The 15,989-nt window shown below is 55.4% G+C and overlaps 1 protein-coding gene across 2 annotated transcripts in view; it reads right to left on the bottom strand.

Moving 5' to 3' along the window:
* The window catches only part of COL22A1 (collagen type XXII alpha 1 chain), a 236,355-nt gene that overhangs the window by 79,414 nt on the left and 140,952 nt on the right, over positions 1–15,989 (bottom strand). For both annotated transcript variants that reach the window (XM_059165553.1, XM_059165552.1), the window contains exons 31-38: positions 14,877–14,918; positions 12,160–12,192; positions 7,936–7,989; positions 7,617–7,670; positions 6,850–6,903; positions 5,500–5,553; positions 3,681–3,734; positions 890–994 (exon numbers count right to left, since the gene is read on the bottom strand). In XM_059165553.1, the coding sequence (XP_059021536.1) occupies positions 890–994; positions 3,681–3,734; positions 5,500–5,553; positions 6,850–6,903; positions 7,617–7,670; positions 7,936–7,989; positions 12,160–12,192; positions 14,877–14,918 (450 nt within the window). The remainder of the gene's footprint in view (positions 1–889; positions 995–3,680; positions 3,735–5,499; positions 5,554–6,849; positions 6,904–7,616; positions 7,671–7,935; positions 7,990–12,159; positions 12,193–14,876; positions 14,919–15,989) is intronic.

Here is a 15,989-nt window from a genome sequence, read left to right as displayed (position 1 = left end):
TCTTCTTCTACAGGTTCCCGCAAGTACGGGAGGGTCAGTGTTCAAAGGTGAGCTCATGGATTCCAAAGTCTGGTCTCGAGTTTCCCATTTCCCATGATATCAAGACCTGACGGAACCAATGAGGAGAGTCTCCAACTTTAGGCTGAAGGGTTTTGCTTGATGCAAACATGTGGCCAGATTTTTTAAAAATCACAATTCTGCATTTGGATATATTGGCTGAAACCCAGAGTGAAGAAAGGGAGGGTCCAGTCCCTCGTGAGTTCACAGCCAAGTACTATGATCTTGGCAAGTGAACCTCATATTCCTCACCAATAATACGGGGTTGATAATACCACCTTGGTCTGAATTCTTGTTTCACGCCCAAATTTGTATGTTAAATCCTAAGGCCCAAGTGAAGGTATTAGGAGGTGAGGCTTTTGTGAATGGGATTCCTGTCCTTGTAAGGGAGACCCCTCACCCGTCCATCATGTGAGGACACTGGGAAGTGGGCACTCTGGAACCGAAAACGAGGCCTTCCCCTGAACCTGACCACGTAGACATCCTGAACTTGGACTTCCAGACTCCATGACTGTGAGAACTAAGTTCTTGTTGTTTAGAGACACTAATTTATGGTATTTTGCTATAGTCACCTGAAGAGACTGAAAAAAGAAGTACTCACTTCTCAGGGCAGTTGTGAGAGTAAAGGAATGGTGCTGAGTGCCCGATAACCATAGTTAATGCATTAAACCCTCACTGAGTGCCACATTCTATGGATTTATGCTATTTCTCTCACTTAATACTTACGAGACCAGTCAGTTTCTCTCTCTCCCTCTCCCCCCACCCCTTTCCTTTCCTTTTCTACTTCTAGCCTGGTCAAATGGACACAGAAGCTTCTGGACCAGACACTTACCGGCTCTCCATCCTTTCCCTGTCCAGGTGTCCCAGGAAGGCCAGGAGCGCCCGGATCCCCCCTGGGACCAGCTGGTCCTGAACGCCCTTCTTCACCTGCTGCGCCCTGGAAAGAAAAAAGGACAGTTTCCAGGACCAGGTGACACGCAGAAGGCAAGCTTCTTAATGGCTACCCGGCCTCTAGGGTGATGGTAGGCTTCTGGCAATAGTCTACGCTATGTGACATATATGATAAGTTGGACCGGGTCCCCCGAATGTGGGTGCTGAAGTCCTAATCCCCCACACCTCCGTTGAGAAACAGGATCTTTGCGGGTGAAACTCGCTGTTAGGCTGAGGTCATGTGGAGGAGGGTGGCCGTTGATCCAGTAGGACCAGCGTCCTTGTAAGAAGGGGAGATTTTGGACACAGGCAAGCACCGAGGGAAGACAGTGTGAAGACACGGGGCGGGGCAGCCATCAATAAACCGAGAGAGGGTTCTGGAAGGGCTGCTTCCCTCATGGCCTCCAGAGGAAGCAGCCCAACTGACACTTGGGTTGAGGGCTTCCCGATGTGGTGAAAATGGCCAGGCAATGCATTTCTGGTTTAAGCCACATCACCAGTGATATTTGTCACAGCAGACTTGGCAAGCTGATACAAGGCAGAACTTGGGAATGGACAGGACATCAGTGCTTTATAGTCCAGTCGTCTACCCAGGGCAGGAAAGCATCGGGTGCATGCCTTGTGGGAGGTCCTCCCATTTCTGCTTGAATTCCTCCAAGAGCAAGGAGTTCACCACATTGCTAGGCCTCATTCCTTTTTCGGGCAGCCCTGTTACACCCTGTTTCTTTACATTCGGCCAAGAGTGCCCTTTCTGAAACCGTCCAGACGTGTGATACTCTGCCATGGAGTTCCGTGGACAGAATCTAACCCCTCTTCCTAGTGTGGGCCTCCAGCATCAGGAGCACAGCTCAGGGCTCTGAAGTAGGGAAAGAAGTAGGGAAAGAGCTTCTTGGACCTGGGGAGGGAAGGAGCTGGGCTTGGAGCCTGGTCTCAGCAAATGCTCACCATTTGGACCACAAAGTCTAGAGCTCTCTGTGGTAGCTCTGGCTTTGGGGCTTGGGAGGAACAACATGAGCCACAGGGGTTCCTCCTTCCGGGCAAGTCTCCCTGGGGCTGAGCTGAGACATGAATGACCACAGACATTCCTTGCTGGAAAGAAGGTGCGGTAAGGAGAAGGGTTGCCCAGCAAGGGCCCCTCTCTGGAGGCCTAGGGCAGGATAGGCTTCCCAGAGCCTCAGACCAGCCACCCGACACTGGGAGGGACAGAACGAATGTGTCCTGGCAGCTGGGCTTCTGACCAGTTTGCAGAGCACCCTGGGTTCCCCTCCCAACGCAGCCCTGCGTCTGAGCTCTGCCCTGGCGCCTGCGAGCGAAGGAGAGGTGTCTGGCTCCCTCTAGCGGTGGATGAGCCAACAGCTCCCTGATTGCCTCTTGGCTCTCCGTGGGACCTCCAGCATCTCAGTCACCCCCTTCTAAGGTCGTCAGTGCCCTACTTACTGTGTGTCCAGAATAGAGCGCAATCGTCAGACGCGGTTTAATCCAGGCAGAGCAGATGGGCCGGGGTTATTTTTGCCCCTGGCTTCATCTGGCTGCTCTGCTCTTATTACTGTAATCTACGATGGCATTATCTTCTTTCAAAACAAAAATTAGCACCTGCACCACATAAGGGTTATTATTGGGCTTATCGTCGACCAGCACTCCAAAAACCCCTCAAGATATGTCCTAGAGGCTGGCTGGTCGTTTCCCTCCGTGCCTCACCGTTTTCGTCTGAGACGTGTATTTTAAAACCCAGCCTCCCTGCCGAAATGCAAATGCACCATCTATTCTTGTTAAATTCTGCCAAAATAGAAAGGACAAAATGATCTCTCCTCGGAAAGGTTCTGGCTAAAGTGGACTTGAAAGGATTCCTTTCAGGACGCTGAGGCACTGGCACTTAAAGGGGCGGCTGTGGACCATCGGCCAAGCAGAGGACGTCCAGGGACGGGACCCTGCTCACGGGGAGTGACGGGGGCACGGGGCAGCGGATCTCCTCCCCGGCCCTGTGCTGAGCCCTCTGATGGGTCAGTTCTGCACAACTTGTCACCGACGTGTCATCATGTCCTCGTGTTACAGATGAGAAAGTCCCAGAGCACAGACGGCAGACATCTCTACCCCGGCACACTGATGTTTGCGGGGATTGTGGTGGGGGGGCCGCTGTCCTGCGAGGGTGGGATTGTTGGCAGAATCCCGGGTTCTACCCACTGGAGGCCCATAGCAGGCCCTCAGCAATAAACCCCAGAGGTACTTTGTAAAATGCAGCTGAAACATGCTTTCGAAAGGCTGGGGACCTTCCTCTTTTGACTCTGGGGTGTTGGTGTCTCTGGGGACACCATGACTCTCTTCCTTCTAATAAATGAAACTCTTTCTCAAACTTGGGAAGGCTTCAGGGTGCACACAGAGGTGTGGGACAGATATGCTTGTGTACCGCATCGAGAGTAAGTGGGGTTTGGGGTCAGGCCCTGCTATGAAAGGTGGGGCAAGTCACGGCCTCCCCCAGAGCCTTCTGGAGCCCCCATCTGTTCCCTAGGGATCTGTCTGACTCGGGCCTGCTGGGAGCCTGCGAGAGGTAGCTGCACGGCCTTCTCTCTCCTCTACATAGAAAGCTCCCTCAGGCCCCAGTGCTCGAACCAGACCTAAGTGGCTTGGCTTCTGCCTCCAGGGTTTTTCAAGAAGCTGAGAACAGGTGTCACATCCTGACAATAGCCACGTCTTACCTTCTCTCCGCGCTCCCCGTCTTTCCCAGGGGGCCCTCTGATGCCGGGGGAGCCCTGAAAAACAGGTTATGCTCATGGTAAAGTTCAAGACAGCCCATGGCCCCCAGACAAGGGTGAGCATACACCCTCATAGCCGAGGCTACACGTCGGTCCCTATGGGCTCCCCATCGCTGATTTAATTCCCCAGGATTTAGCCCTCTCCTCCCCGCCTCCCCATGGAGCCCCTCCCCATCTGCTCACTCGCCCCTGCACCAAGCCTGTGCTGCCTAGAGGTCTGACCTCCCCGGGGCTCTGGCTCTCAGAGGTAGGCACTGGCCTCCGCTGGACATGAGGGAGGATGAGGGTGACCTTGACGTTGCCTGCGGCTTGACTTGGAGCCCAGGCTTAAGTGCAAGTGGTCCAGGGACATCCCAGGAGGGAAACAAAGCAGGGAGATAGGGGAGGGCGGCACACTGTACACATGGGTGCAGCCGTACACTTGGGTGCAGCTGGAGCCCGTCTCTGAGCTAGTGCAGGACGCGCCCTCCAGGCCCCCAGGGAAGGACCCAGGGGTTCACACAGCCAGCAGCTCAGGCTCAGGCCCATCATTCTGTGTCCTATGGCCGGACAATACGGTCTCTGAAAGCCAGAGAAGACCCTCTGGCCAGGGAAAGCAGGTTGGCAGGCACCGAAGCAGGGAGAGGAACGTGACAAAGGCCATTTTCCAGCACCACCTCTGGCGACCACCAAGGACATGACTCAGTCTCCCAGGGTCTGCGTGTCCTCTTGGGTAGAACAGAAGCGGTGAGAAGAACCATCTCCCAGGGTCCAGGGACATCCGTGAATTTAATCCTCGCAGAGTTCCTACTACAGATGCGGGGGCACCTGGGTGGCTCAGTTGGTTAGGCAAGTGCCTTCGGCTCGGGTCGTTTTCCTGTAGTCACGGGACCGAATCCCGCATCAGGCTCCCGCATCAGGACTCCACGGGGAGTCCACTTCTCCCTCTGACCCTCTCCCCTCTCATGCTCTCTCTCTGTCTCTCTCTCAAATAAATAAATAAAATCTAAAACAAACAAACACACAAACAGGTGTAGCCATGTGGAAATGGCCCATGTGTGTCCTCCAGTCGGCTGTATGATCCTTGTGGGCTGATGAACCCGCAGGGCTGACCTCGGTCCACTTCAGGAGGACGCACTGTCTGCTGCCCCGGGACTGAGTGGCACCGGGCGTTTTACGGCAGAATGTCAAAGCTGAGATCCGTGCCGACGGTGGGTCTCAGGGCTAGCCCGCCATTGGATGCCTGGGGCCCCGTGAGTAAGGACTCCTTGGGGTGGGGATGGGGCACAGCGATGTCCGTGGCCATCAGCAGCCCTCAGGTGTGGCCGCTCTCTCCCATTTGAGGGTGAAAGGCTGAGACCCCAGGGAGTGTCCTGCATGGGTCCCGCATGAACCTGTGGCCGGGCCCTGATCAGCACTGAGGGACCCTAAGGGTCAGGACCCCTGCGAATCCTCGAGCTTTGTCTGTCTCTTCCAAAGGCAGGCGCGGAGGCTGACCGCAACCTCTATGAGGTCGACAGGCTTCCTGCGGTTTCCTGCAGTTCTCACAGGTTTTGTTCTCCCTCGGAGGTCTGAGGAGCGACCTCGAGCCTGGGGCTGGTGAACTTTCTGGTGACCTTGTCTGGGACGCCCATTTCTCCATCTGTAAGTGGAGGCAGGGATGCCTGTGCCTGCCCCCCCACACCCCGGCCCGCCTGCTGCAGGGAGAATAAACATTTTCATGGGGCGGGGGAGGGGCTGCGGATTCCCAAGCTGTGCTGGTGCCCCAGCCCCCATGACTCACCGCACTTCCGGGGGGGCCGCTGGCACCAGGTGGGCCCACAGGTCCAGGACTGCCCTATTCAGAAGCGGAAGTTTAGAAAGTCCCGAGGTATCGATGACGAACAGTCCCCGGGCGTCCCTCCCAACCTGCCTTCTCCCCAGTTCACCGTAACTTGCTGCTTCGGACCCGATGTTCCCTCCGCCGCAAGGGGAGCCCCTCCCGTGTGCGTGCGGCGGTGCCGAGACACCAAACCTCCCGTGAGTGGGACTCTGGCACAGCCGTGGGAGACCAGAGGGCAGAAGGGCTCTCAGAGGTTCCTTAAGATCAAGGCATGGAGGGGGCAGAGGTGGTGTGTGTGTGTGCACTTACGTGCGAGTGTGTGCACGCCTGCGTGTGCTGACTTTGACAGGTGAATGAGGGAATGCGGGAATGCTTCCCGGAGGAAGTGGACTTGAACTAACACTGAGGGTTAACAAAGATTCCCCAGGAGGAGGCGTGCGGGTCAACACCATGCAGGCGGGAAGCGGGCAGCTCTGCAAGGACTGGAGGCTGCTCTTGCTTCTGCAGGCTTCCGAGCCTGCCCTCGGCTTCACTGCCCTGCAGGCTGCCCTCCAGCCAGGCTCTACTAGCCGGAGGAGCCTTCTGTCCCCACCCTGTGACATCCAGGTTGGCCACCGCCCCTGGCTGGCCCCATTCCCATTAGCCCATAGGCAGGGATGGCCTGGGCGTACAAGCCCCCTACAGCAGGGGACCTCTAACCCATGGTCCCAGAAGCGTGGCTGTCACCTGTGTCTGCTTGTCCCTCTAACCACCACCAGGCTTCAGAGAGTCGGGGTAGAGGTGGCCTCATTCCCCACGGGAATCTGAGCTCTGTGGCCCCGCGTGACACACCATTTCATCAGCCCCAGGAGTCCAGGGTACACCCCACAGAGACTCTGGCCCCGCAGGAGGCAAGGCACAGCAGCGGAGAGCTCAAAGGCGTGCACATGAAGGCACGTGTCTGCCCGTGTCCCCAGCGGCACCTGTGTGCTGGGAGTTTCGACAGGACATGGGCATCACAGCACGTGTGCATGCTGGTTTTAGAATATGAGTAGGTATGAGTGTGTGTTCGTGTGTCCCCGTGGGCATGGCCCCTGCACGTGTGGAAGGAGACTCGTTTATGGGCTGGGCACACGGACAAAGCCGTGAAATGCTGTGAATGCTGCAGAGCCCCGGGGCGTCTCTGCTGGTCCTCACTGCTCCAGGGGCGCCCAGCCCTGGCCAACGGCTCCACCCCTCCCTCCCATCAGCCCAGAGCTGCGAGCCCGGGGGCACGTGCCCGGCACAGCCTCCCTCTGCCGGCATGGGGGGCGGGGGGGCGTGAGGACTCACAGGGTTTCCAGCTGCTCCCGGTGCCCCACGTGGGCCTTCTTGTCCCTTGGTGCCCTGTCCGGGACACAAAAGGGGAGGTGAGACATCCTGGGGAAATTGTCCTCGTACCCCAGCAGGCCATCTCGGGACGGCCTGCTCGTCAGAGTCGGGAGATGCGAACTGTAGGACAGGAGCAGAGTCCGAAGCGCAGGGAAACCACAGCCCCCTGCCTTGGGGCTCGGCTTGTCCCGTCTCCAGGGGTAGATGTCAGCGCTGACACTTCATGATATAACCAGGGCTCACAGGACAGGATGGCCCAGGCGCACAGAGACAGCCGGGGGCTCCCTGGGGTCGGAGCCTCCACAGGTCACTCCAAAGGGACCTCTCCAGAGAACGTGCCTGAGGGAGGCTGTTTCTAAGAAGCCCAAGCAGTGAAAAATGACAACAAATTCAAAATGCTAAACCACGTGGTCCCTTACACCAGAGCTGCAGATCAGAGCTAGGAGGGAGGGGTTTCCTGCATCTGAACCACCCCATGCCCTAACATTGCTTCCCCATCCAGGGGTCCAGAGGCAGCACCCATCCCCAGGGCTGCGTTTTGGGCCTTGTGAGTGCCTTCAGCCCTGGGGCACTGGGCGCACGGCCCCTGCGGCAGCGCCTCCCGGTGGGCAGCCCCCAAACGCCAGGCACGCGGACCAGTGGAGTGGGGAGCAGGCCATGGGGGCGGGGGCGGTGGCTGGTGGGGATCCCGCACCTCAGAGCCCACAGGGGGAGAAAGGGTTTCTTACCGGCGCTCCAGTGGGTCCCCGAGGCCCCAGTTCTCCAGGACGGCCCTGGGGTCCCTGCAATGCAACAACCATCAAGGAACTAGGTCACCTCCCTGCTCTTAGTAGAGGGGGTAGGGCAAGGACACGTGCAGCAGGTTTGATTTGGGATCCACAGTGAGGACATCCTCGGAGCCCTGAGGAAGGAGGGACGGACTACATTCAGCTAGCGGGGAGCCTGCAGGTAGACCATACAGTTCAGACCTGCCCCCACGCGGCCCTTGGACGCCCTGTGACAGTGCACAGGCTGAGGGGCACGGGGTGCGGGCCGCAGGACACTCACCGGTTGCCCGGGCACGCCAGGATCACCCTTCTCTCCTTTGGGCCCCTGTTCTCCCTGTTGGAGAAGCACAGCGTGGAGCAGACAGGCCCAGCCCTGCCCCGCCCACAGGTCAGCCCCACTGCCCCACCCCCACCCTCTGTCTGCACCTACCCCTTAGCAAAGGCCACTCCCTCTGCGGGGGGTCCTCTCCCCTAGGACCGCCCTTGGATTCTGATGATTCTCACTCAACCTCCAAATCTAAGACCAAGAATCGCTTCCGCAGGAAAGTGGACCCCAGGCTCGGGGACTCACGTGGCAGCGCCCTTGTCCTCTGCAGACCTGGCCCACACCCTTCTTAGTAGGGTTCAAGCCGGACTTCCACCCCCCTCCAGCCCCGAGCCCTGCAAGCGCAGATCATCAGTGAATAATGACCGAAGGAATGTTGAGGGGAGAGACTTTTCTCAGACGCTGAGCCCTTCCCCTTCCCGGTCTTGATGGAGAAGCTGAGGAGGAGGCTTTGCTGGAGGGACATGACAGATGGGACTGAACGCGGCACTCTTAATGGCCAGAGTGGGATGTCCAGCTTTTGCTAAAGAAGAGATGGGCCACAGGCAGGAAAAGGGGCACCACTTGGGGGCTGCCCTGAATAATCTAACAGGGGAGGAGACAGACAGGTCATTCTCTAGATCTGGCGGTGTCATGTCCACGGCTCCCAACACAGCTTCTGGGAAGGTAGAGGAACAAGAGAGCCTCACCCTGCTCCACAAGCGACAGGGAGAAGGTGGGCAGGTAGGAGGCTCCATCAGGGGCAGACCTGGATGGCTCAAGCCTCTTTCTTTCCAGAGCCAAAGGGCCATCATGGGAGAGGAGTGGAGACAGTGGACCATGGTGAAAACAGCCTCAGGTCTAGATCCACAGGACCTGGCTTAGAATTCTGGTTCTCCAGGTGCCGGCTCTATAATGTTGGATGATGTATGTAGACTTCGTGTCCTCTGTGACCATACTGGCAAGCTGGACAGGTGCTCCCTCTTGCACACAGCATGAGGATTCAGGGACAAAGAGAAGGGGTGGCAGAGATGAACCCCAAGGGGAGATTGGGATGAGGGGTGGAGCTCTCTGGGGAGAGCAGAGTAACCATAAAGCCTGTGCGTCAGAAGGGCTGTGCATGCATCCTTCTACAGGGGCAGGACCTAGAACTGCCCAAGAGCACCACAGGCTGCTTAGGGAGACCCTGGGCTCCGCGCCTGCAGGAAGGCCCCAGGACAGATGGGATGAACACTGCCTGGAGTGGAGAAGGGAGGCCTGCGCGGGCAGAGTCTGAAAGCAAAGGCTTCCGAGCGGGAGGACTGAACAGCACCCTGGGAGCTCTAGGAGGCCAACTCTAACACATGCGTTAGGGAGCGTGGGGGAGGCCTGTGGCAGGGGACGCTGGCAGACAGGCTGCTTCTCTCCCTGTGCACAGGCAGACACGCTTGGAGACCTTGCCCTAGAGGTTCCCACGTGCCCTCCTCTGCCGAGTGACGGGTGGATCCCCCAGTTAGCCTGGGGTGGGGGCCTGGCTGGTTCTCTCTCTCTGCATCGTGTGTGGCATGCAACCTGCATGGTCTACCCTCGGGGAGCTGTGGCCAAGCCTCCCTGAGAGCCCTCTGCGACGTGCTCTGCAGCACTGACGCGGGTGTGACCTCTCCCCCTCCTCGGGAGACGCCATCGCCAACCAGCTCAGGTCACACTCGGACTCCAAGGACAGCAGCACCTTTCTCCCAGCAGGTTTTCCTCCCAGGAAAGGCCCCGTGGTGGGGGTTTTCCAAACTCTTTGGTCTTTGAGTCACTGGCCATACAACCCATAAAGACAAAAGGGCTAACGGGATTATCTTGATGATGTACGGTTGGGGGGGGGGGGTGGAGGGGCACGGAGGGACTGCAGGTGGCAGGAAGACAGGCTCAGGACCCAGGAGAAGTCAGGCCAGGCCAGGGGAAGGGCCCCTGGGGGCCCAGAGGCAAGGTGCTCCAGCCACTTCCAGCCCTGGGAGTCAGCGGGGAGGCTGGTCTCACTCCAGGAGCACACAGTAGGTGCCCATCCGTAATCACAGAGTGTCTGGCTGTGACTGTCTTCTCTTCTGACTCCCTCAGCTGGGGAGGTCAGCCACATCGACCCCCTGTCTTCGCTCAGGGTCGTCCCAGCAAACTCAGTCCTGGTCGGCGTCCTGAAGATTCTTAGCAGGCTAAGGGGGCAGCGAAAGGCTACCCCAGACCCTTCCCCCGATAGCTGCTCCTGCACCACCTGCTAGCAACCCCCCCCACACACCAGTTACAAAGACCCTCTTGAGTTCTTAGCAGCAATTTCTCCCAGCCCCAGGCTGCCTGTCCCTCCTTCATCCAGGGAAGGACTTGATTCCCCCCTCCAGACCTCCACACTGCCTCGAGGCCTCCCCAGGCGTGGTCCTCAGCCAGCCCCACAGACTTCTCCGCCTCCAGGTAGAGGGAGGTGAGCTTTTCCTTCCGGCCCTCCTCCCCCGATATATTTCCTTGCTTCCTCATGCCCCAAACTTAGCCACCTGCTCCCTGTGCAGGGACTCAAAGTAGCAGGCTGCAGGAGAGCAGGGGGGTGTCAAACAACAAACAACACTTTTCGAAACCATCAGTAAAAATTCAGTTACCATGGCGACGAGGCCAGTCCAGAGAGATGCATGCAATAACCCACAATGAGTTTTTTTTTTTTTTCCTAAGACACAATTTCCTCACTTTGCAACCTGACGTGGCTTCCTGGTTTCCAGAAGTCTCAGGCCCCGCAGGGAGTGACCCCACTGGAGGACAAAGAGGGGGTCTGGCAGACCCCCGACTCCCCTTCATGAGTCTTCTGGCCAGAACACCTTGGAAATTACCTTTAACAGAGCATTTCCTTTAAGGAGAGGCTGACCCTGAAGGCCTGTCTCCAGTTGGAGGGGTTCTGAGCAGGCCCGAGGGAGGGAGACCCAGAGGACCGAGGGGAGGGACCAACGTGGGGTAGTGTGATGTGAGCCGCCGCCATCTGGGCAAGCTGAGTCTGAGCAGCCGGAGGGGACAGCCACTCTGGCCAGACACGGCCTTACAGGGGCAACCCCACCTCGGTTCCTAGCTCCAAAGCAGGTTCTCTGCAACCTGCTTAGCCCCGCTAACCCACAAGGCATCATCCGTGAAATGGGGCACATCTGTATGCCTCAGGGACATTCAGTGCTGCCCGACTGGCACCTGACATGTGGGACACTTTCCTGACTCTGTGCCTTTGACTCCTTTATCCTCGGAGAACAGAGGACACAGCCAAGAGGCCTGCAAATCTGTTCTCTCCCACAGGAGACTCCCAACGACTTCTGAAGTCCCTGCCGCCTGGTGACACCCTGACCAGAATTCCTCCTCCCCATCTCTCCTCCTGAGAAGTTCAAAGAGCTCCTCCTTCTGCCAGGATCTCAGCCGCTGGCTCAGTCCCCCTGCGCCCACCTTTCCTGTCAGATACAGGATTTGCTGCAGCTTCTCATGTGTATCTAGTTGACACGGAGCACAAGTAGAAAGCAGCTATAGAAAGAGAGGTCTGCGGGCTCTCAGCGGCCATGTGGCCTGGACCAGCAGGCCACGTCCCAGGAGCAGGAAACCCCTTCCATCCTGAGGGCAATGGGGACAAGCCAGCACGTGCCCCTGGCCTCAGTGCCACTGAGAGCAAGAGAAGAGCCTGGAGACACTTATTTTCCTGAGCACCTTTCACAAACAGAGGAGAAAAACGTCCTAGTGGTTGCAGTGAGGGTCCTTGTCTGCCAAGGGCCAGTCTTAATGAGAAGCCTCAAGCGCTCCCTCCACTGGCCGGGTCTCCACTGTCCTCTCTCAGAATGGCCACTCCTAGACCCAGTCCCATGTCAGTCCCCAGGTCCCCTTCACTGCCCACATCCTCAGTAATGCCTGAGGCATCCTTCAGTCCACTGCCCCCACGCTCAGCCCTGTTCTCTAGACCTCCAGTTCTTTGAGCAGTGGAGAACCAGCTTCCCCCAAAGAGAGGGCCCTCAGCCAGAGGAGGGGTCCTCCAGGCCGCTGCACCCCCGCCTGGCACTGGAGCCAGGTCCTTGCAGGGCTCGTCCCCACCCCAGCTGCCAGGACAAATCTGGAAGTGCAGCTGTTGGGCAGCCCCGTGTGGTGGGGCCACGTCAGGACCCGGAGCACGCGGGCATCGCAGGCCTGGCTGGGGGCCACCTGCAACCCCGGGGGGCCGTAGCTACTTACTGGCATCCTCGGGTGCGGAGTGAAAAAGGACGTCTGCAAAGGAAACCACATAAATGAGAGAAGCGTGACTCTACTGTCTCAACCTGCCTCTAAGGGACGGACCAAGTGGGAGACAGGGCCCCAGGGCTTCCCGGAGTGACTGTTAGCGTGGACAGACACCCTCACCGAGCGCTCTCCAGTCCCTGAGTGGCAGTCAAGGCAGTGCAGAAAAGTGCTTTGGGTAGATGGTGAACCACCCCCCCCAAATACCTGTGGGACCACCTGTCAGCTTCTATTCCCTCATTGGTACAGTGGGGGCAGAAACCTCCACCACCCAGGGTCCCGGGAGCTGATATGGAGAGGCTGTGCATGTGGTCAGAGCCTGGGACCCTGGGCCCCCCAAGCTGCTGCCACCACCAGCGTCTGCTGGCAATGATGCATGTGAGGAGGAAGCCAGGGGAGGCGTGATCCAGGCAGGGGGAACCACCATATGCAAAACTCTTTATCCCGGCATGTAGAGCACTGTGGGCAGCCCCTGTGTGGCCCTCCAACCCCATCCCTTGTCCACACCATGTTTAGCGCATCAGTCTTCAGGGCTTCTTGGGCCACAGGACATTTGCATCTGCTGCTCCTCCAGTCAGGAATGTACTGTCGTCCTCCCTTTATCTAGCTGACTGGAGCCCATCCTTCAGGCCGTTTTTCAATGTCATGTCTGCAAAGACCCCCCTACCCCTCCACCACTCAAATATAAATTAGGTCCCCTTGTTATTCTCCCCGACTGTGCCCCACTCTTCCCTCTGCTGGCATTCACTAGACTTTGTCACATATGTGTACCAGCGCCAGCAGGGGACTAGGTCTGTCTCCCTGACGAGGCTGATGCTCCGGGGCTCCCAAACCCCATCAGTGCCAGGCCCATGGCAGGTACTCAAAAAAATAGTGACTGGACAAAAGGACATCATGGGTTCTCGTCCAAAACCACGATGAAGTTAAAATAGAAGGACAAAAACAAGCTTTTTCAAATACACCTTGCCTTCCATATTATCCTCCAAGACTAGTCTCTTCTCCGGAAGAAACCACGGTTTCTCAGTTTAGTAAAATTTTCTATATATTTCCATGCAATTCTGAATGTATAGAAACACAGGAATTTGCACAAGAATTATACAAATATCATCAGCAAGCACATGGTTATCCGTCCTCGTTTATAAGGAGAAACCCACATGTTTTTCACAATAATGAAGACGTAGATCATTTGTATTCCCTGCATCATGCGTAAGAAAATTGGAGGCATGTAAACTGCTTAACGAAACTTCCACCACTAGTGAACATGCAGCGGGAACCGCCCCACCCGGGTGGACCCGGGAGGCCATGCTCGTTCCTCTATGCATCTCCCATGAGCATCAGTATCTTTCCGGGGCATATGCACATGGGTCTATTTTTATCAACTAGGAATCCACAGAATGAATATTCTGTGGTTTACTTAATTCTCTGATTATGTCATGTAGGTTGCCTATAATATTTCATTATCAGCAAAACTGCGACGTACATCTTTGTACATACTTTTTCAAACACACACAGTGTAAATATTTCTCTGGGATTGGTGCCTGGGAATGAAATTTCTAAGCTAACAGGTACATACTTTATATGTGGATGTTGAGAAACTTCTCAATTCAGTGTTACCGATTTGCCCTCACACTAAATAATCGTGCTCATTTCCCTGCATGCTTTGCAGCATTAGCTGTTTCTGATATATCGCAAAGTTTTATATGAATGGTTCCGACTCTGAATTTGATTCTAAGGTTCTTCTGACATCCTTATGGAATTGTTGAGTCTCGTTTTGATAGGCATGTGTATGGGGAAGAGATTGAGCTCTGGAATCATAATTTAATGTACATAAAACCACAGACTAATATTCTCTGTCCTACTGCAAATGGGATTTCTGGGTGTTCAGGCTCTCAACTCCTGGCCTCCAGACTTGCCTAACCATGGCCAGCACTGAAGACATGTTCAATTTCCCTGAAATCAGCAGATCAGAGCATAGAATATTAAGGCTAGGGAGAAGCATTAAAGTGAAAAAAAAAAAACCCACCCAAAATATGCCCCCCTATTTATAGAGCAGTTGTTTTTAATTTGCTATCATGTGACCAGAAACTGGACTATGTACCTGTTGTGATCTCAGTTCATTTTCACTAGAAATGTACAAGACAGCTGGGTATGATAGTTTTTCTTAACAGGAGAATTTGGTGGTCTTTGAATTAAACAATGTATCTAAGACTGCAGTGCCAGGGGATGGCAGAGCAGGGACTCGGGAACTCAAACCTGCTTTTTTCTGGCTCTGAAGCCCAGTCTTGCTCACCACTCAATACCAAGCACAACAACTACGTGGAAACATGTGTCATGGTTATATACCCAATTCTGCAGTCTTACTCTGGTCAAAGTTACTCCCCCACCCCACCTGTTTCTTGTCTCTGGACCTCAGTTTCCCCATATGTAACAGCAGGGAGGGTGGGGACATACTGTGTCTAGCCAGTCACTATGCTTGCTGCATAAAATATGTCAATAAGCACCAGGTGGTTCTTAAAGAAGCTCATGTATTTCTGGATTGTAAGACCTAGGAATAGGCCTAGCTACTGGCAATCTCCATTAAAAAGATATTTATAACTGAGGGTGTGGGAGGAAGAGGGCTGCCCCATGGCTGAGGGGTTCTCAGAAAGAGTGAAGATGAGAAAAGAGTAACTTACAGTTCCGGGCAACCCAGGGGGGCCTGCGGGACCAACTGCACCCTAGGTGAAAAAACAGAAAATAAATGACTATGAATCCTTCTGCCAACTCTGCTTAACCTGGGGCACCTTTCCCCAGACAAGAGAATCACCCAGGCAGTATCTATCTTGTTAGATTCTGAATCATCAATATTTCAGACATAAACCTTATGTTCTGAGAATTATCTGTGCTAAGAGGAGTAGCCGTACATCATCTCTCTCACTCCACCCTGGTCCGCTGTGAATACGGAAAAGAGTGATCCATGATCCATCTTGTTGAGGACACTGAGTTCCTGCTTACTAACAATGCTGCCAACATCCTCGCTCTGGGCCCTTGGGTACAAAGACAGAAGGGCCCATGGGCCCTGTCCCAGCTCGAGTGGAGGGGACAGGCTCTTCTCAGGAGACAGAGGGGACAATTCGACAATTCTGTAAACACCACAAGTCTGGGAGTTAAACCTCCTGAGTTTTCAACCTCAATCTGCCATTTTATACATTATTTGACCTCACTGGACTTCTTCACCTCTTTGTAAAATAATGATAAAGGTTCACACCTCACAGCATCACGGGGGCACTGACAGAGCTTATCTTCAGCAGGGCCCAATAAGGGGGAAATTGTTCTACTTTGACCTGAGGCAAGGAGGCCCCTGGGCTGCTCACTGTGGGAGGAAGTGCAGGGAGCAGACGCAGTCCCCGAAGCCTGTCACTCCACGAGCGCCACAGGATGCCAGGGCACGCAGATCTGTGCCCGTGTGTGTTCCTAGTGGCCCCGGGTTAGGTCTGATGCAGGCCTTCCACGCACGGTTAGTGAGAAAATGAATGGATAAAACCGGCTTAGAAAAGGACAAGGCCAGTAAGCAACAATGATACAAAGTTATTGTATCATTGTATTACTTCGTTGTTATACAGTATTTAATTCTAGTTACTGAGTTATATTTTCTATAGGTATTAACTCATTTAGTCTCCGTAGAAACGGCTATAATGCAGATTACTTTGGTGTTTCTATTTCACAGATGAGGACACTGACGCCTAACGTTCACTCCCCTGCTCAAAGTCACACAACAGAGCCTGGTTTTGAGCTCAGAATCCAAGCAG

Source organism: Mustela lutreola, chromosome 3, assembly GCF_030435805.1.
Source record: "Mustela lutreola isolate mMusLut2 chromosome 3, mMusLut2.pri, whole genome shotgun sequence".
Classification (NCBI taxonomy): domain Eukaryota; kingdom Metazoa; phylum Chordata; class Mammalia; order Carnivora; family Mustelidae; genus Mustela; species Mustela lutreola.
The sequence above is the reverse complement of the archived record's forward strand: the minus strand, read 5'-3'. Positions and strand labels throughout refer to the sequence as shown.